At 43.6% G+C, this 27,744-nt stretch overlaps 1 protein-coding gene across 1 annotated transcript in view; it reads right to left on the reverse strand.

Moving 5' to 3' along the window:
- Window positions 1-27,744, reverse strand: part of EIF3D (eukaryotic translation initiation factor 3 subunit D) — a 1,307,751-nt gene that overhangs the window by 694,257 nt on the left and 585,750 nt on the right. Inside the window, 3 exon segments of the mRNA XM_044070941.1 lie at window positions 17,445-17,512; window positions 17,515-17,563; window positions 17,565-17,577. Coding sequence (XP_043926876.1) covers window positions 17,445-17,512; window positions 17,515-17,563; window positions 17,565-17,577 — 130 coding nt within the window.

The following is a 27,744-nucleotide window of genomic DNA, read 5'->3' on the forward strand; positions in this document are numbered from 1 at the left end:
GAGAGAGTTTACATTCCAGAAAAGTGATCTTGATAGAGTTGTGAGGTGAAAGCTGTCCAATAACGATAGAATGGTATTATTGGGAGAAGTAGTATATTTCTTTGAGGGGAGATAAAATTCAGGGCCCCTCTTGGTGTTTTGGTTCTGGCGTACTGGCTAAATGGCTGAACTCTGATACAGGGACATAGAAATTTGCTTGTGAGCTGGAGTAACATAGAAAAGGGCTTGTGAGCTTAATTGAACCTTTGTGGAGGAAATTTTCCTTATGCAATTCGTAGGAATGAAACAATGAATCCATCTGGGCTCTGTAACTCCCAACCATCTTGCTGGGTGAATCTAACTTAAGTAATCTCCCATTGAGACTGAAAAGATCAATTCTACGTGCTGCCAGGATGAAAGGGTCTTGAGGCCCAGACCCTTACTGGAGCTGCTGAGCAGGTCAGCACTCTGCAAATGACCCTAGCCCTACCCCTACCAGCCCTAGATCACCCCTTAACTGAGCAGCCAGGCTTCCAGGCCTAGACCCCCCTTCTCCCTTGAATAGCTCTGCCCCTACTTCTAGCCTTGCTACTAAACACTGGGAATCTCCAGCAAAAAATAGCCATCCCTTGTGTTCCACACTTTTTACTACACTGCTTTTTTCTTTAACAGTTCCACACTTTAACAGTTTGTCACATCAGGTCCAAAAAACTTTCCACAGGCTAAAGATGCTTCACATGATCAGACAAAAAGCATGCTCCTCACTCTTGAAATCCTGCTAGCAGCACAACTAGCCATGCCCAGCTACTCCACCAGGCCTCGACCAGAACTAGTGGCAGCTGCTCAGAACAGCCAAAAGAACTGCTTCCCCAAACACATTGTACAAGAATAAAACCACAATGCAAGAAAATTTACCACCTTCCGCAGACTCATGAATTAAAATTCATTTTAGCAAATAAAACCGACAATTCACAATACTTAGTGAAAAGATCACTATTTGGTATTAATTTATGATCCAGATTAACACTTTCCCCAAACTGACAATTCAGCCTACTGTTTGCTTGGGTTAAGGGTTTTAACACCTTTCTTTCTTAGATCTATCTTCTGTTTTAGAGAAACAGAGGAGGCTGAACTAGGTTTTAGGAAAGACAAGTTTGTAACAGGAGCAGGGCCAGGTTTCTGGTCTGCTTTAGGAGGAGCTTCAGGCAAGGAAAGCCTTCAGGGTTCTGGGCTCCCAAAAAGGCTCCCAACACATTAACAGGAGGAGGGGCCTCTAGGACAGATCCTAGGGGTAATTCAAGAAAGTGCTCCCTCAAGCCATTCAGAGTAATCAGTATAAGGAGGGCCTATGCCCTAAAAATCATCAAAGAGATCCAGAGGATCCTCTAAGGAGGCTCAGTCAGAGGGAAATCTCTGGAGAAATCATGCCCTCAGGATCAGAATAAGGAGGATAAGTTGCAAGTCTTCCACAGGAGACTCCAGGGAAGGAGAACACTGTTCAAACTACAGAATCTCTATAAGGAGGATACTCTGAAAGAGGAGAAAACTCAGAACCTCTAATCATACTAATCAAATCTTCTGCCATTTTAAGCATATGTTTCTTAGGCACAGAACCTAAAGGGCTAGGAGAAGGCCCCACTGAAGCTAAACTTACCTAACTCTGAAGAAGTAGAAACAGAAGAAAGGTAGGCACACTCCTTCTACTGAAGAGAGAGAGAAGGCCCACCTCCTGAAGACCTGGCCCTGGCTGCGAAGAGAGGGAAGAGCACATCCTGGTAACAGTAGCCAGGAAGCTCCTTCCTGAAAGAAAACCTCCCCCTCCCCCTCAGCTGAGCCTACTTCTGAAACAGTAAAGAAAACTTGCCGGTTCATCAACTCTAGCTTCGCTAATGCTCGCTGTTCTTTTTTTTTTATTATAACTGAGCCTTCAACTAGCATCAGGACGGGGTGACTTCTACGCAACAGCGACCTGGACTAGTGCGGTGGCATTTTCCACTTGCTTAATGCTTTTTAGGCGAAAATCATTAACTTACAACAAGCCCGGTACATTACAGCGCAAATCAAACACCTCAGGTATACAGTCCTTCCTGGCATTCCCTCCCCGTTGTAAAAATCTGTTACAGGCAATACAGTTAATGGAGTACTTCTTCATGCTGGAGGGATAGGTTCCTGACCCAGAGACTCCCCAATACTCTGAAATGGACTGCCCATACATGTCAAACAGAGCACCTCCTTGGCCCTCTTCAAAAGGAACCTTGATGATTGGATGGGAGATAGGAAATTCACCCCGGGGATCACGTCAGTCGCCCTGCTAGACAGGGGTCCAGGGAAGTAAAAATTGTGGGAAGAAATAACCAGGGAATTGTTACTGCTAGGCTTGTATAGGCCCTAGGGCTGATAGCCTAGTACCAACCTATGAACCTATGGATAAGGCAATTGTCCAAATGGGTAAAGCTGAATTCCTTTTGTTCTGCCGAAGGCTACTAGAGGGGCTACCCATTTCATGAAGACCCTGGTTGAAGTAGACTATCCACAGGGAAGAGCACAGAACTGATAGTGCCTAGTACTTGCTCTGAAGCGTAAAAAGCTTCTATAGCATTCTTCTACGAGGACATGAAAGTATGGTGACCAAGTGAGCATCAGGAAGAGATAATGGGTAGAAGTTTTTTTTTTTTGTTTTTTTTTTTCTTGATCTTGAATTTTGGGACCAGCAGGAATTGGGCGAGTCTTAGCAGGTTTAGTATTGGCTGCCATGTACCTTCTTTTCTGTGTACCAGGAAGAGTCCAAAGTATAATTCTCTTCCTTGTAGGTGTTCTGGTACTGGTTCTACAGAGCCATGGGTGCACAGTAACTACTTGGGCCAATGCCTCTTTTCTTTTGGTGGAATGTCTGTGAACCAAGGAATGCCTGAATTTGAGCTTGTAACCCTTTGAAATAATGTTTAGCACCCAAATGGCCTCTAGTAATGTGAGCCTAGATTCTGTGGAATAGTGACAGCCTGCCTCCTATCTTGGGAAGGGAAAGTGCAATAGGGAGACAGGGAGGGGAGGGGGCAGGGAGTGCCATGGCTGAGTCACTGATGCTCCCTGGCAGGGGTCTGCGAGTGTGAGCCTACTGGCCTAATCAGCTCTGAATGCCACTGCTTGGGCCACTGGCGTAGTCTTTGGCTCATTTCCTTTCCCCACAAGGCTTTCTTTACCTAGCACTGGGTTGGGAAGGAAAGGACCAATGTTTTGTGGGGTAGTTTCTTTTGCAGGGAGGAGGCTTGACCTGAAGAAAGTTCTTAACAGTCTGCATGGACTTGGCCTTGTCTTCCATTTCCTCGAGTACAGCTTCAGCCTGGGTTCCATTTCCTTGAGTACAGCTTCAGCCTTGGGACCAAAGAGAAAATCTTTATCCAAAGCAGCGTCCAGGAGGTTGGATTTGACATGGTCTGGGAGGGACTGTACTCGCAAGCTAGGCATGTCGTCTTATGATAAAGTACAGTTGTGTACACTTACCATAAATGTAGATGCTAGAGTGTATTCACTGTTGCAGTCATTACATTTGGGTTATCTGCCTGCAGTAGCCCTCAGTCGGCCTGATTAACAAAGTCTTGAGTCCTGCGTCGGTTGCTGTCCCTTCTTCCATGACGTCAGGTCGTCAAGGGTATAAAACATGCAGCCGACGCCATTACATCAGTTTTTCTTGCCCCAGGTGTCAGGTGCCCCACTAATGGGAAGCAATTAAATCTATAACACAAGGATATACTGCCAACAAAAAAGCAAATACACCAAAAAGCTTTTTGAGCATAGTAAGTGAGAGTAGAGATATAGCCCAAATAAGAAAAGGGACTGTTGGAAGGGTAACCAGGACTGCAACAGTGAATACACTCGAACATCTACATTTATGTAAGTGTACACAACTGTACTATGTTCATATTTCACTGTTGCAGTCATTACATTTGGGTAGATTTCCAAAGCTAAGGTTGAGAGGAGGAATTTAAATAGAATTAGGACCAGCTATAAGCTCCTGCAAGACTGCTGTGGCAAAACCAGCTCTGGATTTAGAGAAAATTGGCAAATGATAATGCTTTGTGAAAGTATGTACAGAACTCCAGGTAGCAGCTTCTAGGATGCTCCTTGTAGGGACGCCCCTGAGAAAGACTGTAGAGGTAGATGCAGCCCTGGTTGAATGGGGTCCGATGCCCTGTGGGATAGGTTTTCCATGGTGCTTATAGCAGAAATTAATGCAGTGGCCTATCCATTTTGAAATGGTTTGCTTTGAAATAGCTTTCCCCTCTGTCCCTGCAGCAAATGCCACCAGCAGTTGATCAGATTTCCTTTGAGGTTTAGTCCTGTCCAAGTAGAATCTAAGTTGTCTGCGCACGTCTAAGGAGTGCAGTATCCGTTCCCCTTTGTTCTGTGGGTTAGGAAAGAAGGTAGGAAAATGAATGGACTGGTTAAGAGCCACACTGGATACCACCTTGGGCATGAAGGAGGGATTGGTTCTGAGGGACACCCTGTCTGCATGAAAGATGATGAAAGGCTCCACTGCCATACGGCCCTTTAACTCGGATACCCTTCTTGCAGAAGTGATTGCTAAAAGGAAAGTTGTTTTCCAGGAAAGGAACTTTAAATCTGCAGTAGCAGCTGGCTCGAAAGGAGGAAGACTGAGTTTCTCCAAAACAAAGTTAAGGTCCCAGGCTGGAGCTGGAGCTGGAGCTCTCATTAGTGGTCTTAAATTTTTGGCCCCTCTGAGGAACTGCTTGAGCAGTGGGTGACAGAAGAGGGGAGGCTCTGTGCTATAATGAGCTGAAATGGCTGAGGCATAAATCTTGATGGAGGAAAAGGGCAAGCCCTTATGAAGCATCTCAGTCAATTATTATAGAATCTGAGGTAAATTGGGCACTGCTGCGCTCATCCCTTGAGACTGGTTCCAGGTACAAAATCTTTTCCATTTTGCAGCATAAGATTTTCTAGTACTAGGCCTCCTAGCCTCTAAAATGATATCCATCACTGAGTTACTGAGGGGTGGTAAAGGAGAGATTAGGTGATTAGCCAGGCTGCTAGGTTCGGGGTTTGCAGCTGAGGGTGCAGAATCTGGTTCTCCTGCTAAGACAACAGGGAAGAAGTCTGAGGCAGGTGCCATGGGGCCAAGCATGACACACTGCGCAGGAGGGGTACCAGTGTTGGCGTGGCCAGTCTGGTGCAATTTAAATCATCCTTAGCTTGTCCTGTTTGATCTTTAGTAGTACCTTGGAGAGCAGAGGAGGAGGAAAGGCATACTGTTTTTTCCATCTGAAAGACAAAGCATCCACTTTCCAAGCTAGTTTGTGGGGAATCCTTGTACAAAATTTGTCCAATTGATGGTTCTGGGGGGAGGCAAACAGGTCTGTATCTGGGCTCCTCCATTTGCTTGTCAACATGTTGAAAATCCTTGGCTCCAGTTTCCACTCGTGTGGGTCCCTGAGGTTTCTGCTTAGTCCATCTGCCAGTGTATTTAGTTTTCCTGGCAGGAAAAGTGCTTGTAGATTCACTTGGTAGGCTCAAGGTTGTGTTCTACAATGCCATGGTTAGTCTGCAGAGGGGGTAAGAATGTGTACCCCCCCTGCTTGTTTATGTACCACATGACCGTGGTGTTGTCCGTCTTTACCATTAGTTGTCCTGGAAGAATGTGGTCCTTGAAGGCTGTCAGAGCACTCTGTACAGCTAACATTTCCTTTTGATTTATGTGTAGGTGCATTTGACTTGGGTTCCATTTGACCTGAATGCACTTCCCTGCCAGCTGAGCCCCCCATGCATAGTCTGATGCATCTGTTAAGGTTTGGGCGGCAGGGGGTAGTGTGAATGGTAGTCCCTTGTTTTGGTGGCAGGCCTCTGCCCACCAAAGGAACTCCAGGCGAAGACAAGGTACGACAGGAATCATAGCTTCTAGAGCCTTTGAATATTGGCACCATTGCAGTTTCCTCATATGCAGCCTTGCATATGGAATTAGAAGAATGCAGGAGGCCATGAACCCCAAGGCCTGCAGTATTTGCCTTGCAGATAACTGGGTTTTTGTGGCCACTTGTTTGAAGTAGGTTGCCAAACGAGTCCGTTTCTCTGGCGTGAGGAAAGCCATGTGGGAAGTTTTATTCAAGCTTGCTCCCAGGAATATAATTTGTTGACAGGGTACCATTTCTTTTCGTTTATCATGTACCCCAGACAAGTCAGTACCCTTTGAACAAAGGCCAGATGATTCAAAAGTATGTCCTGGCTTTCTGCCTGAATTAGACAATCGTCCAGGTATGGATATATTTGAATATTTCTTTGCCTGCAGAATGCAATGACTGCAGCTAGGCACTTTATGAATACCCTGGGCACAGTAGATAAGCCAAAGGGCAGTACAGAGAACTGACAGTGCATGTTGCCTACTTTGAGGCGTAGGTATCTTCTGCAACACTCCCTGATAGGGATGTGCAGGTATACTTCTTTTAAAGTCTAGTGTTGCCAACCATGCATCCTTGCCTAGCATAGGAAGCAGCTGGTGAAGAGTCAGCATCTTGAATTTTGGAATCATGAGAAAGGTATTTAGAGTAGAAAGTTCCAGGATAGGACACAATGTATTGCCTTTTCTGGGTACCAGAAAAGGTCTCTAATAGAAACTTGTCCCTTTTCCTCTTCTGGAACCAACTGAATAGCCCCCATGCTTAAGAGAGAGAGTACTTCAGTTTGGGCCTCTGCCCACTGATTTGGGGGTAGATCTGGCCACCAGCTTGGTGTTGGTAAGGAGTGGAAGTTAAATCTGTATCCTTGGGACACTATATTTAAAACCCATTTGTCCTGGGCAATGAGTTTCCAGTTTTTGGCCTGCAGATCAATCTTTCCGCCTAAAGGAGCATTCAGTTGTGAAGTGCGTGGAAGGTTTAAAAACACGGCATCTACTGGAAGACCTCTTGACCAATGGGAATGCTCAGCTGGGGGCGATAAGATTTTATCAGGCCTCCGTGGTATTGCTTCCATGGTGTCAGGAGCCTTCCATGCATGCTGGACAATGAGCTAGATGAGCTCTTCGGCCGGCATGGTAATCCAGGAGGTAGGGGGCCGAGCATGAAAGGCCTGCAGGAATACAGATTTCTCAGAGGAAGGATTAGAGGACTTCCAGTCACCCCTCCAAGGATCTAACGGATGTCACCGGACACCTCATCAGAAGGTGACCGTGGGGACCCCTCCTCGTCATCAAAGTCCGTATCTTCAGTCAACGACTCCTCAGTGGAGTCCATGTGCTTCCTCTTGCACGATGCTTTGTGTGGTACTTCTTCAGTGGGAGGTTCTGGGGAAGACTGCAAAGAGGGGGTCTCTTGAAGAGGAGGAACCTAAGGCCTTTGTGCCCTGTGCCCGGCAGTTGTGGCTTTTGAGAGTTGCAGCACAGACGGGGGTAGAGGACTCCGACATGTGGGGTTTGCCAGCAGAGGCAAGTGCCCTCTCCATCGCCTGGAAGGCTGGCCCACCCAAGGAGGGATGGGAGCCCGGAACAGAGCACGACAACCTTGGGACCGGGGTCACACCCCGCCCAGACGAGCCGACCCCCAGACCAGGAGTCTGAATAGGACTGTGAAGTGTGAAAGAGGGAGGATTCTTGGAGGGTGCCATAGAAAAAAAATTGGCGTGGAACCAAGAATGCCCTCCCCCACCGCACAGCCACTGGCCTGAGAAGAGCCCAATGCCCAGTGCACCGAGGGCCACAAGGACGACTCCAGCTCCAAAGCAAGTTCCACTATTGGAGTCGGAAGAAGGGAAGCTGCTGTTACAGTAATGGGCTTTGATACTTGGGTGGAAGTCGAAGGAGGAGTGTATGTTGGAGTTTGAGGAGATGTACGTTCACCTGACTAAGGGAATGTGGACTTCAGGTGAGAGAGACCTCTGGCCATAAGCAACTGGTCAACAAGCCGCAACACATCTTGCTCAGAGTCTCCTGGTCAACCTCATGCAGAAACCTGAGGGTGATTCTGGACTTTCTAGAAAAGGCCTATATTAGCTACCAACAAATGGATCCAAGGAAGGACAGTACTTGGTCCTTGCTAATTGGAGAGGCGCAGAGCCCAGAACCAAGGACGTCTGCACCAAAGAAAATGGTATGGAAGTAGTCTGCGCTGAGGACATCAGCGCCATAGCAGTTAAAGCAGTCTACACTATAAAAGCAAGTGTCTGCACCGATGGGTATGGTGTCACTGAGGAAAGTGTCTGCACCGGTAACAAAGACTGTACCGAAAAGGACTGCGCCAAAGAATATATCAGTGCTGAAAGTGTCTGCACTGTGGAGGACAGAAACGGCATACTCGGAGCCGAAGGGGACTGTACCATCGGTGCCGAAGGGGATTGTACCTGCATGGACAGTGCCGGTAAGGGCTGTGACGGAACGGTCGAAGCCGTAATTGTCTGCACCGGGAACTCCGGTGCCGGTGTCGATAAGGAGGACATGGCTGGAGCCAGAATCAGCTGAGGTGGTGCCAAGCCTGGAGCCGACAGGGTCACAGGTGGCAGCGTCGAAGCAGCACTCAATTTCACCTTATGAGTCGACTCCCTACGATCTCCAGAGGGAGATGAAGGGAATGACATCGATGAGGAAGAGAAAGAATGCCTCTTACGGGGTTTAGCAGGAGGGGGTGAGTCCTCCAACCCAGAAATAGCCTCACAGAAAGGAGATTTGAGAAGACTTTTCAAGATCAATTTGTTCTTTCTCTCATTAAGAGTTCTGGTCAAAAAACTTCTAAAAATCCCACACGGGGGATACACAGTAAGGTGGGAGACATTCAGACAATAGACACAAGTTATGGCCATTGGAAAACGGTAACTTACGGCCACAATCCACTGCTTAAAGCCAATGCTACTTTTCTTATCCGACATAATGATGTGGAGAAGAACAGTACCAAAAAGAGAAGGAAAGGCTACCCAAAAGGGTAAGAGAGAAGGCAGAAGGATTACCAACGATGGTAATGAAGAATTACCTGAAAGGTAAGAAAAGGGTAATAAAGAGAAATAGACTAAAGGGAGAGAGTCGTAAGGATACAATAGGGTAGAAGAATAATACCAGAAACTGTTTGAAAAAATTTAAAGTAGAAACAATATATAAAACTTTCAAAAAAATTAGACACTTAGCTGAAGAGAATGGCTTGACACTCTGTACAGCAACGCGGCAAACAAGATCCAGGGTAACAGGGAGCAGAGCATTCTGGGTAGGACCTTGGCTCGAGAGTTTTTGACTGACGCGAGCTTGATATTTGGCTGGCTCAGTTCCGAGGGTGGAACCGATAACCCATCAGTAAGGAATGAACGAAGATTAACAACATCAGATTGAGTATTTTGTTGTTTTTTTAATATTTACTATTAAATATACTTAAACCTTTCAGTGTGGCTGATCTGTCCAGAGATATTCAAGTTCTGGGAGTACTTGCATATTTACTTGGTGACACTGCAGGACACTCCTAATAGCCTTGCTTTTGGTCAAACTACTGTTTGCATTAACAGTAATATTACACAGTAAGACTGGACACCCTTTAAGGGCCTTAAAGTATTTGATAAGGAGTGCCTCACGGCAGGGGAAAAGTACAGTTTTGTACCTACCATAAATGTAGATGTTCGAAGATCCACATTGCTGCAGTCCTAACACTTGGGTAGTCCGCTGTCCCTCGGTCGGCCCGAATATCAGAGTATAAGGCTGACGTCGGTCAAGGCGCATTTGACTGACATCAGAACGTCAGGGTACAAATGTGCATGACCGACGTCATATCCTCAGTCTTTTCTTGCCCCAGATGTCAGAAGACCCTAAAAAGAAAGGTCAAAACCCATAGACAGCAACTAAACAACCAACCAGCCTAACACCAAAAATATGTACAATATATACAATATATACAATTATACCTCAGATGGATAACCCAACCCACACAACCACCTCAAACTACAGAGGGGAGGAGGGAGGGTTTGGACTGCAGCAATGTGGATCTTGAACATCTACATTTATGGTAGGTACAAAACTGTACTATGTTCTTCATCTCACATTGCTGCAGTCCTAACACTTGGGTAGAATCCCAAAGCAGAGGTAAGGGAGGATGGCTAAACTATAATGAAGCAGGAGCTGCCAAAATGCCCTGCAACACAGCAGTGGCAAAACCAGCCCTGGATTTAGAGTACAGTGGAAGGTGGTAATGCCTAGAGAAGGTATGCACTGAACTCCAAGTGGCTGCCTCCAAAATATCCTTAGTAGCCACCCCCTCAAAAAGCTGTTGAAGTGGCAGTAGCCCTAGTGGAATGAGGCCTAATCCCAGCTGGAATCTCTTTGCCATGATGGGAATAACAGAAAGCAATGCAAAATCCAATCCACTTAGAAATAGTTTGTTTTGACACGGGCTTGCCCTGAGAGCACAAAGCAAAAGAAACTAATAACTGCTGAGATTGTCTGAACCCTTTAGTTCTGTCCAAATAATATCGCAACTGCCTGTGTACATCTAAAGTGTGCAAAATCTTTTCCCCTTTAGTTTGGGGATTTGCATAAAAAGTAGGCAAATGAATAGTTTGGTTTAAAGCCACACTAGAAACCACTTTAGGCATAAAGGAAGGATTAGTACGTAAAGATACCCTATCCTTATGGAAAATTAAGAAAGGCTCAACTGCCATAAGGGCCTGCAATTCAGAAACCCTTCTTGCAGAGGTAATGGCCAACAAAAAAGCAGTCTTCCATGACAAATATTTCAACTCAGCAGTAGCTGCAGGCTCAAAAGGTTGTAGAGTGAGTTTCTCCAACACAAAATTGAGATCCCAAGCAGGAGTAGGAGCCCTTCGTGGGGGTCTTATATTCTTTGCCCCTTTAAGAAATTGCTTGAACAAAGGATGAGAAAACAATGGTGGATCACAGTCATAGTGAGCTGAAATTGCTGCAGCATGAATCTTAATAGAAGAGAAGGACAAACCTTTGTCCAATAACTCAGTAAGATATTGAAGAGCCACACTTAAATCAGGCTCAGAAACATCCAAATCCTTAGCTGCACTCCAAAATAAAAATCTCTTCCATTTATCTGCGTACACTTTCCTTGTACTAGGCCTTCTAGCTTCCAAAATCACATTCAAAACTTGTTGTGGAAGTTGAGACCATCTATGGTTTAAAACAGAATATGCCATGCTGTTAGGTGAAGAGAGTGAAGTTTGACACTGAGCAAATGACTGTCCTCCTGGGACAACAGATGTGGAATCAAAGGCAAAGGCCACGGAGGCTTCTGTACTAGACTTCTCAGTAATGGGTACCAGTGCTGTCGAGGCCAATCTGGAGCTATCAAAATCATCCTTGGCTCGTCCTGTCTGGCCTTTAGAAGTACCTTTGGGAGGAGAGGCAGAGGTGGAAAGGCATACACATGAAGATTTTTCCAACTGAAAGAAAGAGCATCCACTTTCCAAGCTGTGGGATGAAACCGCTTTGTGCAAAACTTTGGCAGCTGGTGGTTTAGTGGAGAAGCGAACAGATCTATGTCTGGAGTTCCCCAGGACACTGTCAAATTCTGAAATACATGAAGATCCAGTTTCCACTCGTGGGGATCCATGATTTGTCTGCTTAACACATCTGCTAAGGAGTTCTGTGCTCCCGGCAGAAACCTTGCCTGAAGACTTAGTTGTAAACTGAGAGCAGTCTCCCACAAAATCATTGCTTGCCTGCATAGAGGATAAGAATGAGTTCCCCCTTGCTTGTTGATGTACCACATGACAGTTGTGTTGTCTGTTAGAATCAACACCTGCCCTGGAAGAAGTAAATCCTTGAAAGCTATTAATGCAAACTGGACTGCTAACATCTCCTTCAAGTTGATATGTAGATGCTGTAGTCTGACAGGCCACTTGTCTTGTATCCACTTTCCGTTTAGATGAGCTCCCCAGCTTTGTCTGAGGCATCTGTCGTTAAAATTTGACTCGCCTCTGGCCGGGTCACAGAGAGTCCCTTGTTTAGGTGACATTCCTGAGCCCACCACAAAAATTCCTTTTGAATGCAAGGTATTATTTGAATGACAGTGTCCAGATGCTGGCAGTGCTGTGTCCATACATTTTGAGATACCATTGCAACTTCCTCATATGCAGTTTGGCATTGGGAAGCACCAGAATACAAGATGCCATGAACCCTAAGGCTTGAAGGACTGTCCTTGCAGTCAGCCCGGACTGAAGAGATAGATGATGGAAGTAAAGGGAAAGATTCTTTTGTTTGTCCAGGGTTAGACAGGCCATCTGGGATGCTGTATTCAGTCTTACACCCAGAAAGCACATGACTTGAGAGGGTACTAGAATGGACTTTATTTCGCTCACAGAATACCCCAGGCATCTTAGCACTGCTATCACATATTCCAAATGACGAAGAAGCTCGTCCCTTCCTTGAGCCAGAATCAGGCAATCGTCCAAATAAGGATAGATTTGTATTCCTTTTAGCCTGAAGAAAGCTATCACTGGAGCCAGAACTTTCGTAAATACTCTGGGCAGTAGATAAGCCAAAGGGCAATGCAGAGAACTGATAGCGAGAAGTCCCAGTCCGAAAACGCAGATATTTCCTGCAACTTAGCCTGATAGGAACATGAAGGTAAGCCTCCTTGAGATCCAAAGTTACCATCCAGTGATCCTTGCTCAGTAGAGGTAAAAGCTGTTGTAACGTCAACATTTTGAACTTGGGAATGTCCAGATAAGTGTTGAGGATAGATAAATCCAAAATTGGTCTCCACGTGTTCCCCTTTTTTGGCACAAGGAACAGGCGAGAATAAAATCCTAGGCCCCTTTCTGGCATAGGAACCGGCTGTATGGCCCCTATTTGGAGTAACAGAGAAATTTGCTTGTGAGCCTCTATTCTTTGTTGAGGAGGAATGTCTGGCATGCCTTTGAAAGGAGGCAAGGTATGGAAATAAAACCTGTAACCGTGATGTATGATATCCAGTACCCATCTGTCTTGGGTAATCAAACTCCAATTTTCTTTGAAAAGTGCCAACCTTCCTCCCAAAGGTGCTGCCAGGCGAGAAGGTTCTGGCAGCTGAAAAGGTAGGTCATTGGGTCTGTTTACGAAAGGACTGACCCCTGCCCTCACCGAAGACTGTGCAGGAGAACTCCCTGTTCTAGGCCTGAAAGAGCCCTGACCTCTGCCCCTGCCACGCCTAGATCTACCCCTAGACTGGGAATCATAAGAAGGATACGTCCACCCTTTAGTAGGCCAATTTCTACTAAACTTTGGAGGCTGAACCTGCAAAAAATCTTTAACAGTCTGCATAGACTTAGCCTTGTCTTCCATTTTCTTTAAAACTGCCTCAACAGGAGAACCAAACAAGACATCAGATTGCAAAGGGCATCCAAAATCCTAGTTTTAACATGGTCAGATAAATTTTGATCCCTCAGCCAGGCATGCCTGCGAAGAACTGACCCAGTGGCAGGCACCCTAGACGAGGCCTGAACAGCATCAAAACCACATTGCAAAGAATGCTTACCCACCTGTTCAGAAACATGTACTAAATCTTGTAACTCTTTACAATCAATACCTTCCGCCAGAGCATCAACCTTAGATTTCAACTGTGAAAGGAGATAATTTTGATATTTCAACATGTGAAATTGGCAATTCAAAGCTCTCATGGCTAGAGTGGAAGAAGTACAAACTTTCTTTCCCCACCTATCCAAGGCCCTGGCCTCTTTATCTGCCAGAACTGGATTCTTGACAACAGAAGCCTTAACACCCTTAGGCCCCTGGCTAACAGTTTCTGGGTCTGCCCTAGGACTCTTAAAAAGATACTTATGAACTTCAGGCACCCTGTAATACCTATCTGGTTTAACAGGAGCAGGAGGCAAAGAATCAGGATTAAGAGAAGCCTCTGCAAACACATCTTCCACCACATCCAGAACAGGAGGTATAGCTAAAGGCCTATGCTGGGGTAAAAACAAAAATTCCCTAAGCCTTTTCCTGGAATCAGAGAAATCCTGACCTTCCCATTTAAAATGCTCTCTCATGGAGTGAAGGGTCTCTGAAAAAGAAAAATCCTCAGGAGGAGAAGCAGAAGGAGTAGAATCATCCACATCAGAATCAGAATAATGAGAATACTCCTGCAAGTCTTCAGCCGAAGACTCAGACACATCCGAAGCCTGCTCATAATCCCCCAACACAGGTTCCATCCTAGGCCTCTTATCAGGAGGGGGCATAGAGCCTCTAATCAAAGTAATTAAATCTTCTGCCATTTTAAGCATGTGCTTCTTGGGCACTGAACCTGAAGAACTAGGAGTGACACCCACAGAAGCAAAACTAGACCTGCCTCTAGGAGAAGCCTTGGAAGCAGAAAGAGAGGGCCTAGACACCTTAGGAAGGGAGGGGAGTACAGTTACCTGAGAAGCCCCTACAGCCTGACCTGCCTCCTGGGAGGCCACATCCTGTAAAAACACAGTTTCTCCCTGGGACTCCAGAGAGGCCTCCGTCGGAACCACCGGTTCCACTGAAGCCTCTAAAGAACCGGCGTCCGGTTCGGACGACTCCTCTAACCTAGGTTTAACTGCCTTGTCCTTGCGCTTCTTTGAGGAAGCCGGCGACGGAGCATCCGACGGCATATTGTAATTGCACCGCTTCCCAAAGACCAACCTGGCACAATCCAACCTACGCTTTATAGTGCGTTTATTGAACCTAGCACAAAAACGACACCCAACAACGTCGTGCTCAGGTCCCAAACAAGGTATACACAAATTATGGTAATCCCTATGCGGTATCTGTTTCCCACAAGAAATACAGTTATTCACTTTTTCTGACATCCGGTAAACCACTGAGGCAAGAAAAAACCAAAATATTCCCCAACGGGTACTTAACCAACTCTGACTTCGGGTCAGAAACTCCGAATTAGCAAAATTTCAGAACGCCGAACGGCACTTGCAACACTGCTTCTGCATCGGACCATGCTGCAAAAAAGACTGAGGATATGACGTCGGTCATGCGCATTTGTACCCTGACGTTCTGATGTCAGTCAAATGCGCCTTGACCGACGTCAGCCTTATACTCTGATATTCGGGCCGACCGAGGGACAGCGGACTACCCAAGTGTTGGGACAGCGGACTACCCAAGTGTTAGGACTGCAGCAATGTGAGATGAAGAACATCTACCTTATAGTCTGGGCAGAAGGGGGCATAGCTAATAAACCTGTGCCAGCCTTTCCCAGGTGTGTGTGTGGGGGTGGGGTGGGGGGGGCAGCTACTTGGGCAGGGACACAAAGCACTGGTTGGACAGAGAGGGTGCAGGATGTCTTGGCTTGGTCACTCAGCTGCAATCTTAATTCTATAGCTGTGCCAATGGGGAGTCTTATGGGGGATCTGGAGAAAGAGGGAGGCACCAGCCCCGGACTAACAGTGGTCTCTATGCGGTCTTAATGGAAACTGCACTTGATGCAGAGAGCTGCATCTGGAAATACTGTGTGTGTACTTGTCATATTCCCAGTGCACGTCCCCCACTGGTGCAAGTGGTGAGGATTTAAGCTCCTTGACAACTGGGCCAGTGGTGAGGCATCACAGGAGCATACAATTCCTTGGAAAATTTGGAGAAGGAAGGCTAAAAAAAACTCAGATCCTAGAATCAGCTTGCCTTCTCATTATACTTAACCTCAGCAGCAGAAGTCGAAAAACTAGTTCTTTATTCAAAATTTAATTTCTGACACTCTTTGGGAGGTTTTGAAAATGCAGCCAGGCAAACGAGAATGCAGCAGACTTGGATGTGACATCAGTAGTTATATGCACATTTTAAGCAATGAAGTGTGACTTGAAAAACAGCAGAACCCAAATTACACAAAACAGATTTTTCCTCACAACAGCAACCAACGCCAAAACTTTCCTCATTCTCACAAGTAGCCATAATAAATTTTCATGCCTTGTTTGTCAGAAGGTGTTGGCTTAGTGTTAACTGAAAGTGGAACAGCAGCTGAATTCATTAAAGCAATAGCTGCTGGATCAGCTCTAAGAAGAGTGCATAAAAAACTAGACTATAGAGGGTTCTTCTGTTTTTTATCTTTTTTTTTTTTTTTTTTAAATAGAAGAAGCAGGTTGATTATCAGGGAAATTACAGGAAGTGGCAAAAATATCCTAATAGGAAGGGTTCTGAACATTCTGGTTGTAGCAAATCATAATACTTTGAGGGACTGAGAATCATCATTTCCCAACAGAAAGAATGGACTCATTCTGGAAATAGTCTAGTCTAAAAAAAAAACAATAATTCAATAGGACTGACAAAGGCCATACGCTCCTCAAAATCAGAATCTAAATTCTGAGGAGAAACCACTTTATCTGTCCCAGTGCTATCATTCTGAATTCAACAATATTAACCTCTTCTGAAAATGACAAACTTCTTTTTCTTTTAACAGAAACAGCCATACAATAGGGGTTCCCAGCCTGCAGAAAATCCTGAGCTAGTAAATTACTCCTATCCAGTGTAACTCAGACAGGAGAAGACATACAATTCAGTTTTTTTTCCCTATTTGGCTGGACTTCTGAAAAAACAGAGTTGCTAGCCACAGCTTCCCATAGAAAAGGGCACAATCTTCTGACTGACAGAAACATTATCTGCACTTTTTTTTTTTTTTTTTTTTTAAATAAGGCCAACAACAGTGGCTATCCCCTGCCCACCAAGGGCACTCCAACAGCTGCAGAAAGCAAGTCCAATCCTTGGCCCATGATGGCTGTAGGATTACACCAGAGAGAGAACCAGTTTTGGACACTCCATAGTTAACTACCTGCAGCTGAGACAGTTCAGAAGTCTGCTGTGCTGGCAAACACTTTTAATTCATTTTTTTTGTGTGGCTGGAAGTTGGTATCAAGGAACCAGTAGGCTTTTCAATGGTCAAGCCAAAATTATACAAGATTCCTAGGTAAACTTATCAGCAACAATCAGTAAAACCAGTTAAGTATCAAAAAGTGCCCTCCCCAGAAAAAAAAACACACACACATACAGTAAAGAGAACTTAACACATGCACCCCAATCCCCCTAAAACAAAATTAGTTTAAAACATCTTTCAACTTTTTAAAACAAAGCAAATAAATGCAAGTGACACTCACATATGCAACAGCATAAGGTACACAAGATTGTCAGTCATTTTTTTCCCATCTATAATTAACTTGGAGTACATAAAAAATAAGTTATTTTTTCCCCTGAAGTGAACTCATCTTTCCAGCCAAGGTACAGCTTTAGGCACATGTCAATATTCTGAAACCTGTAGAAGGGAGTTTTCTCTTCTGTAGCAGGAATGCTCTTAAGGGTTTGGTACCCAAACTGACTAACCTGTTTGGGTGCATAGATGCATTCAAGCTTTAAAAGCTGGCCAGTTGTTATGCCCTTGGCAGGACAAAATGCATACAGCTTAGGCTACTGCAGCAATGATCAAGTTAAGAACATATACTGTTTAGTCCTAGTGCCTTTCATTCATTCATTCAGCTATGAACAACTACAAGTTATCAGTTAATGCACTGTAGCTACTCTGTACCTTTCTTATAACAGGGTCATCTGTGGTAGTCACTGTATGGAATATCCTCTTGATGCTCTTCAGAGGTTTTTCAGTCCTTGTTGTTACTCTGTCAAAAGCCTTGTCGTAGTACTCCAGGGAACCACAGCACTCACTAGGTCAGAAAAAAAGAAAAGTGTCAGTTGTCATTAGAATTACAAAAAAGACTTTTGGCTAATCAAGAATGATCTCTTCTTACAAGGCAGTATTGCAGTGTTTCATTACTTAAAAGGCAAGCATCTAAGTCTCAAGCATTCAAAGTTTATAATCCCATCAACATCCAACAGTATGCAGTACAAGAAAAAATAAACTTCCAGCTTAACACTCTACTACATATAAAACTGCACACGCAGTGAACAGCAAACTGGCCTCCAAACCTATTTTGATGTTAAATCCTGTGATCTAAAACATCTACATGAATTAAGGAGAACACAAATCAGGCAACTGTTCAGTTGACAGGTTCTTCAGTTTAAAGATTCAAGTCCCGTCTTCCTCTCTATAGCCTAGCAGTCTCTCAGAGAATTTCCTGCTTGTACTTTTTCATCATGCATGTTCTACATTATTTGAAGATGGTGAGTGGTTTTGACATATAAACAGCAGAGTTAAAAATACATTAACGGCAGACTCTGAAAGACAATTGTTTAAACAGCACTTGCAACAGAACAACAGAGCACATGATACAAGGTACTAGGCTCACATGCAAAGGTTGAAAGCAAACCTCAAAGATCCCTCCTTCCTTTCCAATTAAAATAAGGTCTTTGAGACCATGTAATGGATTACAATGCTCAGATAAAAATAGTCTTGAGTTGGGGGGATTCAAGGGGTTTGGAACCAGACTATTTTGGGCTACCATGCAGCAGTAAGACAGTACAGTGGAAGGAGTGATGAACAAACCAGTCCAACAACCTCCTCTTTTACTTACTAAACAGTGAAGTACCTGGACAAGTCAATAATGTAATGGAGCCCTGGAAGATGCTGGAACTGACAAAGAAGCAGGATTCAATTTCAAATCAAAGGCAAGAGCTTTGATCCCCTTCACTTGTTAAGTGATCACTTCCAGCAGCATGCTCCCACTTCACAGCCCTGTGTAAAAGTACATTCACAAAGTGAAATCATCACCATTGCGAATGGGCACCTCCTATCAAGGCTCCAGTGATACAAAGCAGCAGTCAGGTCAAGCCAGTGTACGTCTCAACTACTCTGCAAATAACTATTTATCTGCCCTAAATAGGGGAGCTTGCTGCTAGGAAACCTCGCCCCCTTGATATTCTTATTAGTCTCTAACCCTCTCCTTCTCCTTGATATACTCTCTCTGTAAAATCTCCCCTTTTTCCACTCATCACTACCAGCTCAGACTTCTCTCTACTACATACTCATGCTTTCCCTGTGACTATACAGTCATTCCCTTTCATCTCCTACACTTATCCCTCTTCAGTGGAACTGTTTTTTCTCTCTTAGTAGTATCCCTCGGTGTCCACTTTACACTAGGCAACCTTTTCTATACCTACATTTAAATTTGCAGCTGCTGTCCCTCTCACTTACCTGCTTTTTGATCTTTGGAGATAGTTTTTTTTTTGTGTCTGTAGGGCTAGTCCATTCCAAGGGTGGGTGCAGGACTATCCTGTGCTAGGTTTGCTGGCCTAATATTATGCTACATCCCTGCCCCCTTCCCTCCACTCTATTCCACTTCATATCTCCCAAGGTTGGAGAATTTAAATTTCCGAGTTGCTCTTGGCCGCCATTTCTGATCCCCTTCACCTGTTAAGTGATTGCTTCCAGCAGTGTGCTCAGAATTCTTTTCTACCTCCACATTTGGGAATGTATGTAAAAGAGCTGTGCTATTTCCAGGCATTTATGCTGTAATTGCTGTTTTATACAATAGTGTTTACATAGAGATTTAAGCATAGCATAAGACTTATTTGTAAAGTTCTTCTATTCTATGTTTATGTGTTGTAGTTGCATTAGGGATGGAAGGAAAGTATACATTAATGCTAATAATTGTGGATATTGTTGTTTTGCTGTGGCCAATACCTTTGCGTTTTGAACTCTAACATCTTATCAACACTTGAAGCATAATATCCTAATCCTTAAAGCTCCTATGTACTTATGCAACATTTGAGCAACAACAACCCAATGTTTAAAGCTCCTATGCCCCTCTGAAAGGCTTTTCAGATATTGGCCCATATTGTAGAATAGAATATCAGTAGTGAGTGTCCCTCATGATATTGCATATCTACAGTTTGCTGTAACCGTACAGTATTAGTTAACTTAACCACGTGCGGTTAATGGCTCTATCAACAGAATTCATATTTTAGTTCACAACTAGAAGCTGCTCTGAACTGTGTTTCCTATTACTGATAGATAAACTAAACATTATTATTATATAAATGCTTGTGGCACGAGTGTTCCCATGTCCAAACTGTATGCTACTTGTACTATCTGCTAGTAATGTCCCTTTATGCTAATTGCGTTGGCTGAAGCCATTGTTTTCTACAGGTTATAGCCAGTAAGATCTACTACTACCATAGCAGTGACAGTGACTTAAATCCAACAATTGCATCGTTATATACTTTTTTTCACTGACATTAATGGTTAAGTACAACCTTATCGCACTTTATCTTTACCTAGCTTCATAGCCCTGTGTAAAAGTACATTCACAGAGTGAAATCATCACCACTGCAAACGGGCACCTCCTATCAAAGCTCTGGTGATACAGAGCAGTAGCTAAGTCAAGCTAGTGTACATCTCAACTACTCTGTAAATGACAACTATTTATCTCCCCTAAATAGGGAGCTTGCTACTAGGAAACCTCAGCCCCTTGACATGCTTATTAGTCTCTAACCCTCTCCTTCTCCTTGATATACTCTCTCTAAAATTTTCCCCTTTTTCCACTCATAACCATCAGCTCAGACTTCAGGATATGTACGAAGGTAGTGTGACAGCAGTGACGTCTGCGGTGGGAGTGACGGATGTGTTTAAGGTGGAGGTGGGATTACATCAAGGATCAGCTCTGAGCCCTTTCTTATTTGCAATGGTGATGGACAGGTTGACAGACGAGATCAAACAGGAGTCCCCGTGGACTATGATGTTTGCAGATGACATTGTGATCTGCAGTGAGAGTAGGGAACAGGTAGAGGAGACCCTGGAGAGATGGAGATGTGCTCTAGAGAGAAGAGGAATGAAGGTCAGCAGGACTAAGACAGAATATATGTGTGTAAATGAGAGGGAGGATAGAGGAATGGTGAGGATGCAAGGAATAGAGGTGGCGAAGGTGGATGAGTTTAAATACTTGGGATCAATAGTTCAGAGTAATGGTGAATATGGAAAGAGAGGTGAAGAAGAGAGTACAGGCAGGATAGAGTGGGTGGATAAGAGTGTCAGGAGTGATTTGTGACAGACGAGTACCAGTAAGAGTGAAAGGGAAGGTCTATAAAGGGTAGTGAGACCAGCTATGATATATGGGTTGGAGACAGTGGCATTGACAAAAAGGTAAGAGTTAGAGCTGGATTTGGCAGAGTTAAAGATGTTAAGATTTGCACTGGGTGTGACGAGGGTGGACAGGATTAGGAATAAGTATATTAGAGGGTCAGCCCAGGTTGGAAGGTTTGGAGACAAAGCCAGAGAGGCAAGATTACGTTGGTTTGGACATGTGCTGAGGAGGGATGCTGAGTATATTGGGAAAAAGATGCTAAGGATGAAGCTACCAGGTAACAGGAAAAGACGAAGGCCTAAGATAAGATTTATGAATGTGGTGAGAGAGAACATGCAGGTGGTTGGTGTGACAGAGCAAGATGCAGAGGACAGGAAGAAATGGAAACAGATGAACCGCTGTGGCGACCCCTAATGGGAACAGCCGAAAGATGATGATGATGACCATCAACTCAGACTTCTGTCTACTACGTACTCACGCTGCTTTCCCTGTGACTATACAGCCATTCCATTTCATCTCTTACACATCCCTTTTCAGTGGAACTGTGACTTTTCTCTTAATAGTATCTTTCAGTGCCCACTTTACTCTAGGCAACCTTTTCTATACCTATATTTAAATTCACAGTTGCTGTCCCTCTCAACTACCTGCTTTTGAATCTTTGGAGATTTTTCTTTGTGTCTGGAGGGCTAGTCCATTCCAAGGGTGGGTGCTACCCGCTCCATTCGTCCTCCACTTCGCTCTGGGCTCACTCCCCTACCCAACTTCCGTTCCCACCCACCCCCACTTTCATTACATTTATACTTGCACACCACACACACAATCAACACTCACTTCCACCCACACACACAATCAACACTCACTTCCACCCAGTAACCCAATTAACCCACACACACAATCAACACTCACTTCCACCCAGTAACCCAATTAACCTATCACATATCACCACACCCCATCCACAGCACAACTACCTCACCCTCTAATTATTAGCACAATTGCTTACTTAAGGTCTCCACATACTCCAACTACTTATCCTCACAACACTACTATGTCCCCTACTATAAATACTCACATACTAAATACCATAATGTTTACAGTCACAAATATCACGCTCTTCCAACTCACAGCCCTCTCTTCTTACCACACACCACTACAAATCAATATCTCCCTCCCTTGGCAAACTGCTACCACTGACTATCACACTGAAGCTCCCAGCATACACATAGCTCCATGCCTCTTCAGATCCTCCCACACTCACTATTACCTCCACAAAGTACAATCACTCAAATACAAGACCACACCTCGCTAAAACACACCATTACCCATAAGTTTAGCAAACTGTGCCTCCATTTACTAACTAAACTATCATGTTGTGGAGACATGCACCCCAATCCTGGTCCCAACTCTTTACCAAACTCAATCCCTGACCACATTACCCATATTATCCATAGACATAAGGCCTCCTTCCTCTTCCTTAACATTAATGTAAGAAGTATCTCAGATAAAACTCATGAACTCTATGTCCTACTAACTCTATACAAGCCCAATATTGTATTACTGACTGAAACCCAGCTAAAACCAGAAATCAATAGCAATGAAATAACAGCGCCAGGCTAAAACATCGTGCACAGGGACAGAAAAGGTAAACAGGGTGGATGTGTAGCACTACCATTCCAAGGTCATCTCAAGTTGGAACAACTTGACGCTAATATTCCAGACATAGGTAATGCAGAACTCATCTTTACACTGTTAAAGCTAAATCCCAATAAACACATACATACTATAGGCTGCTACTGCCTACCTGGCAACATTTCCAGCATGGAAAACCTACTAGAGTGAATCTCAATCTTCCTCTCTCATGAAAATATCTTATTAGGAGATTTTAATATAGACTGGCATAACTCCATCTACCCACATCAACCTCCATGAGCTCACCTAAATTATCACATCCCTCCACCTGGACTGGATACTTGCATCTGATTCCTCACTCGCATCTCTAGCAGGCTGTCTGCCAAACAGCCTTAGCTACAATCAGGCTACCTTCCTTCTTAGAAAAAGAACTCACCAAATAAACCAGACAACCTTTAGAGTATTTAGAAACAAAACAAAGTTCAAGCCAGATGACTTCATAAATGCACTAAAAAGTTGCAATAGGAAACCACTAACATCACGGTCACTAGATGAGGCAGTCCACTATTTCAACTCAACTTTCCTACAAATATTAGACCGTCATGCAGGCACCAGAACCATTACAAGAAAGACTAAGTATGCCCCCTGACTAAGGTGACAAAATCCATCCTAAAAGGCAGAGACAAAGCATGGATACATTTCCACAAAAACAAATCCCAATCAACAAAACAAAACTACTCAGAGGTCCGTAATAAAACCAAAAAAACTAATTAAATCTGACAAAATTTACTACTACCAAAACCACCAAGAAAAACATATCCACAACCCTCAAAAATTCTGGGCCTCTATAAATTCTGTACTGCATCCTGGTAAGTCCACTATCCCTACACCTACTACAATAAACAACCAAGAGAACATCCCCACTCAATTCAATAAAATTTTCACCCACAGCAACTGTGACAACCCTGACCTGCCACCCATACAAAGTAGCTCTAGCCCACAGGATAATTCCACACACTTTACCCTGCATTCAACATCAACCAAATCTATTTTCAAAACTCCACCACAAACAAACCAACCACCCTGGCCATTGACAATCTACCAGCAGAATTCCTACAGCTGGCCGCAGATGCCATATCCTATCCTATTGCTATTCTAACCAACAGATCTATAACAGAGTGTAAAGTACCCAATATATGGAAAAATCTCCCATGTAATACCATTACACAAGGGCGGTAATTCTTTTGAACTCAATAACTACTGACCAATTGCTATTTTATCACACTTATCAAAGATTCTGGAAAGAGTGGTTCATACCAAACTCATGGACTTCCTCTTAAAAAACAACCTATCTAAAAATCAGCATGGCTTTAGACCTTTCCACAGCACCACACCAGTTCCCAGTTCTAATGTCCTTCTCCAAAACAAGGGACAACTAGTTTCTGCCATTTTTTAAGACTTGTCTAAAACATTCAACATGGGCAGCAGTAACAGTCTACCTAACACACTAAGCACCCCCTCTATATCATGGTTCAAAAGCTACTTATTAGGACACCAACAAGCAGTGAAATGGCAGAACCAACCAACCTCTCTCTTGCCAGTAACCATAGGTGTCCCTCAGGGCTCCATACTTGGCCCGCTACTCTTCTCTCTATTTACCAAACAGCACTCATCCTCCACACCCAATGCTTCAGTAGTACAATATGCCGATGACACCACCCTCATATGCACAGTGCACACATTAGGCGCGCTACACTCCCTCACACAACAATCCTTCTCACTGAAACATGGTTCTCAAACTCCCAGCTAATCCTAAACCAAATAAAACAAAACTTCTTTTCAGTGCTTGTAGATCCCCTCCCTCCTATGACACCTTCACCATCATATCCAAAAATAAAATTACAATCACTCCTACCTCCCACACTAAACTCTTAGGTGTAGAAATAAACTTCAACCATAAGTATGACATTCATATAGCCCAAACTATCAAGAAGGTTCACAAAAAACTTGGTCTCCTTTATCACAAGAAAATTCTCACTAAGCAAACCAAAACCACCACAGCCAGGACACACCTGCTTTCGACCCTCCTCTATGCATCCCCAATACTAATCCACCTCTGCAAAACAGACTATACAAACTAGAATCCTGTTATAACAAGATTGCTAGATTTGCTACTGAGACCCCAAACAGGTCCCATCGCTACGTAGCTCTCAAGCAACTGGGCTGGCTTGAGCTACCACAGCTACTTAAACTCAATTGTCATTGGCACACAAAATATACCATCATCCAACTAAAACTCCAGCACTACAGAATTTAATCACACCTTACTCTACTACTAGAACCTTAAGATCCAGTACCCAAAACCACCTAGATGTCATCAAACATACCGAGGCAGGGAAATCTCTTTTCAGCTATTCTATTTCTAAAGATTGGAACTCCTTACCTTTCCACCTTACCTCCATATGCTCCACCAATCAATTCAAAAAGCTCCTCAAAGCACACTATATGAACTCCTGGTTATGCTCCCGTGATTGCCCAAGCTAGACACTACTGAACCACTTATTCCCATTTAAACCTAATCTCAATGTACCCCGGAGTGTAAATACTCTTCTTAATCTGTTTTTTTATAAATACATCGACACATGTATGAAATATTCATTATTTTTATTAAGTATCATATGTATCTTGTAAGGGAAATATTATATTGCGACTACCTACATATGAAACTATATTCCAATGTTCCTTATCAGGTTTTTTGCTATATGTTATGTTATGCCATCCATTAGGTATTACCAGATATCTATGTTGTATAACTTGTTGATGTCTACCTTTTAATATGTAATTTTTATTTGGAGATTTTCTCCCTGGGCCTCCACTGAAAATGGACCTGTGCCAATTGGACTTCCCCGGTAAACAAATGTAAAATAAATAAATAAGTGCTCTCCTTATGAAATTTACACATTAAATTAATTTATGATGAGCAGGTGACTGAGAATAAGGATGTATTTTTTTTTTTCTTTTTTAACTTAAAACTTTAAATATTTTAAAAGGGGCAAGAAAACCTTTCCAAATATTATGGGAGTTTAATCATTCCAGAAAGCCTTCTCTTAGCAAAACAAATCTTCAAAGCAGACCAGATGAAATTTTCTCTGGACTCCACTTAGAACAACCGCCCTAAGCCTCATTACCAAGGCCAGGGCAGGCAGATGGATATGTTGAAATGGATGGACTATGTGATGCCCTAACACTGGCACAGTAATCAAAAGCCTCAATCCTAGCCACTAGCAACAGTAGGGGACACGCACACTGGGAGGATGACAAGTACACACACAGTAAAGTGCAATTTCCCTTAAGAGCACACAGAGACCACAGTCAGTCTTGGGGCTGTTTCTACCTCTTTCTCCAGATCCCCTTATAAGGCTCCCCACTGGCACAGCTATAGAGTTGAGATCTCAGCTGAGTGGCCAAGTCAAGACTTCCAGCACCCCCTCTAACTAGTGCTTCGTGTCCCTGCCCAAGTAGCTGACTGACACACACACACACACACACACACACACACACACACACACACACACACACACACACACACACACCTGGGGAAGGCTGGCACAGGTTTACTAGCTATGCCCCCTTCTGCCCAGACTGTAAGGTATTTCGGACTGCCACCAGCCACTCCTCATCAGCTACTTTAAGGCCCTTAGCAAAGGGTGTCCAATCTTACTGTGTAATGTTACTATTAATCCAAATGGTAGTTTGACCAAGAGCAAGGCTATTAGGAGTTGGCTGCACAGTGTCACCAAATAGATACACAAGTACTCTCAGGGCTTAAATACATCTCACAAATACCACCCACAAAGATAGGTTTAAATATACTTAATAAATGATAAATGAACAAGAAAATACTCAGTAAATCATCACTGTAACTGCAGAGTTCAAAACCACAGGAAATATTTAAAACACTGCAGGACAGTCTCAAATAAATACAGAAAACATCTAAACTAATCTTTACTATATTCCTAATTATCTCTAAAAGAAATTACTGTACTTTAGACTGACTTACTCATAGCAAGGCAAGACAGATGTGGCGAGTGGGTTGCCCAGCTAATGCTGTCAGGTCAAAATACAAAATGCACTGTCTCTCTTTCTCAGAGAGTTCATAAATTAATATCTCAAATATTGCTGCTGGGATCCTTGCAGGATGACATCACTTTTGTCATTTGACTATCCCAGGTGAAAACCCCCATTGCTAGAAACCTCCAGCATTAGCATCTCCCTGCAAAAAATACACAGCCCTCAGATCTTTGGCAAATGTTGGAAGTCGTAAAATGATTTATATTCCTCGATATGTAAAAACAATACAAAAACTTCTTGTTCTATACATTGTGTCTGTTACTGCACTGAAACTGAGAGATATTGTTTTTTTGTTTATGGCCCAGCTATAAAGTAACTTAACCTCAACCATTCTTCTGAAGTCTTGCAAATTAATCTCCTGTGTTTCAGTCTCCCCTGCTAAACAGTTACAATAGTGTATAAAAAAAATCGCTCTTCAGCAAACATGCCTATACAATATGACATACAGCTCTAATGCATTTGTAACAAGCATATGAATCATGTTGTCATTCACAACTGACACAAAACAACTTACAAAATTCCAGACAGCTGGGCTGGCAGCAGCTCATTTTGTTACAGACTATGATAAAGTAGATCTTCTATTACAGGAAGTACATAACGTTCATATCTAGAATGATCTGTTCTGTCCTCTTCAAGCATACACAGCCTCCAGTTTGACTTTTTGGGTGGCATTATGGGGGATTTCACATAGTACAGTTTCCCTGAAAGAAGATCCTGACACAGAGCTCATAAACACACATTGCAGCTGCTAAGATTTAATTCAGACAAATGCTACTGAAAAATGAGAAGCAACTACTGTTCTTGTTGAATGTGCAACAGATGTCAGAAATCTGTAGAATTTCTCATAAAAGTTACTATACACAGTAATTCACACAGAGAAGTTGACTTTAGAGACTTTACAGCCAAATATCTGAGCAGTGCAGGAGACAACGTTGGGTGTTTTATGATCAACTCTGTCCTATCAAAGTAAAATCTTAGTTGCATATGCAAATCTGGACAACAACGAACATACCCCCACCCCATTAGAACAGTTTAGGAAAAAAACATAGGAAAGTGAAATGACCCAAGAGTCAGACTTCACTCCATGGCTAACTC

This window comes from Protopterus annectens, chromosome 1.part0 (assembly GCF_019279795.1).
Source record: "Protopterus annectens isolate FY-2018-M chromosome 1.part0, PAN1.0, whole genome shotgun sequence".
NCBI lineage: Eukaryota > Metazoa > Chordata > Ceratodontiformes > Protopteridae > Protopterus > Protopterus annectens.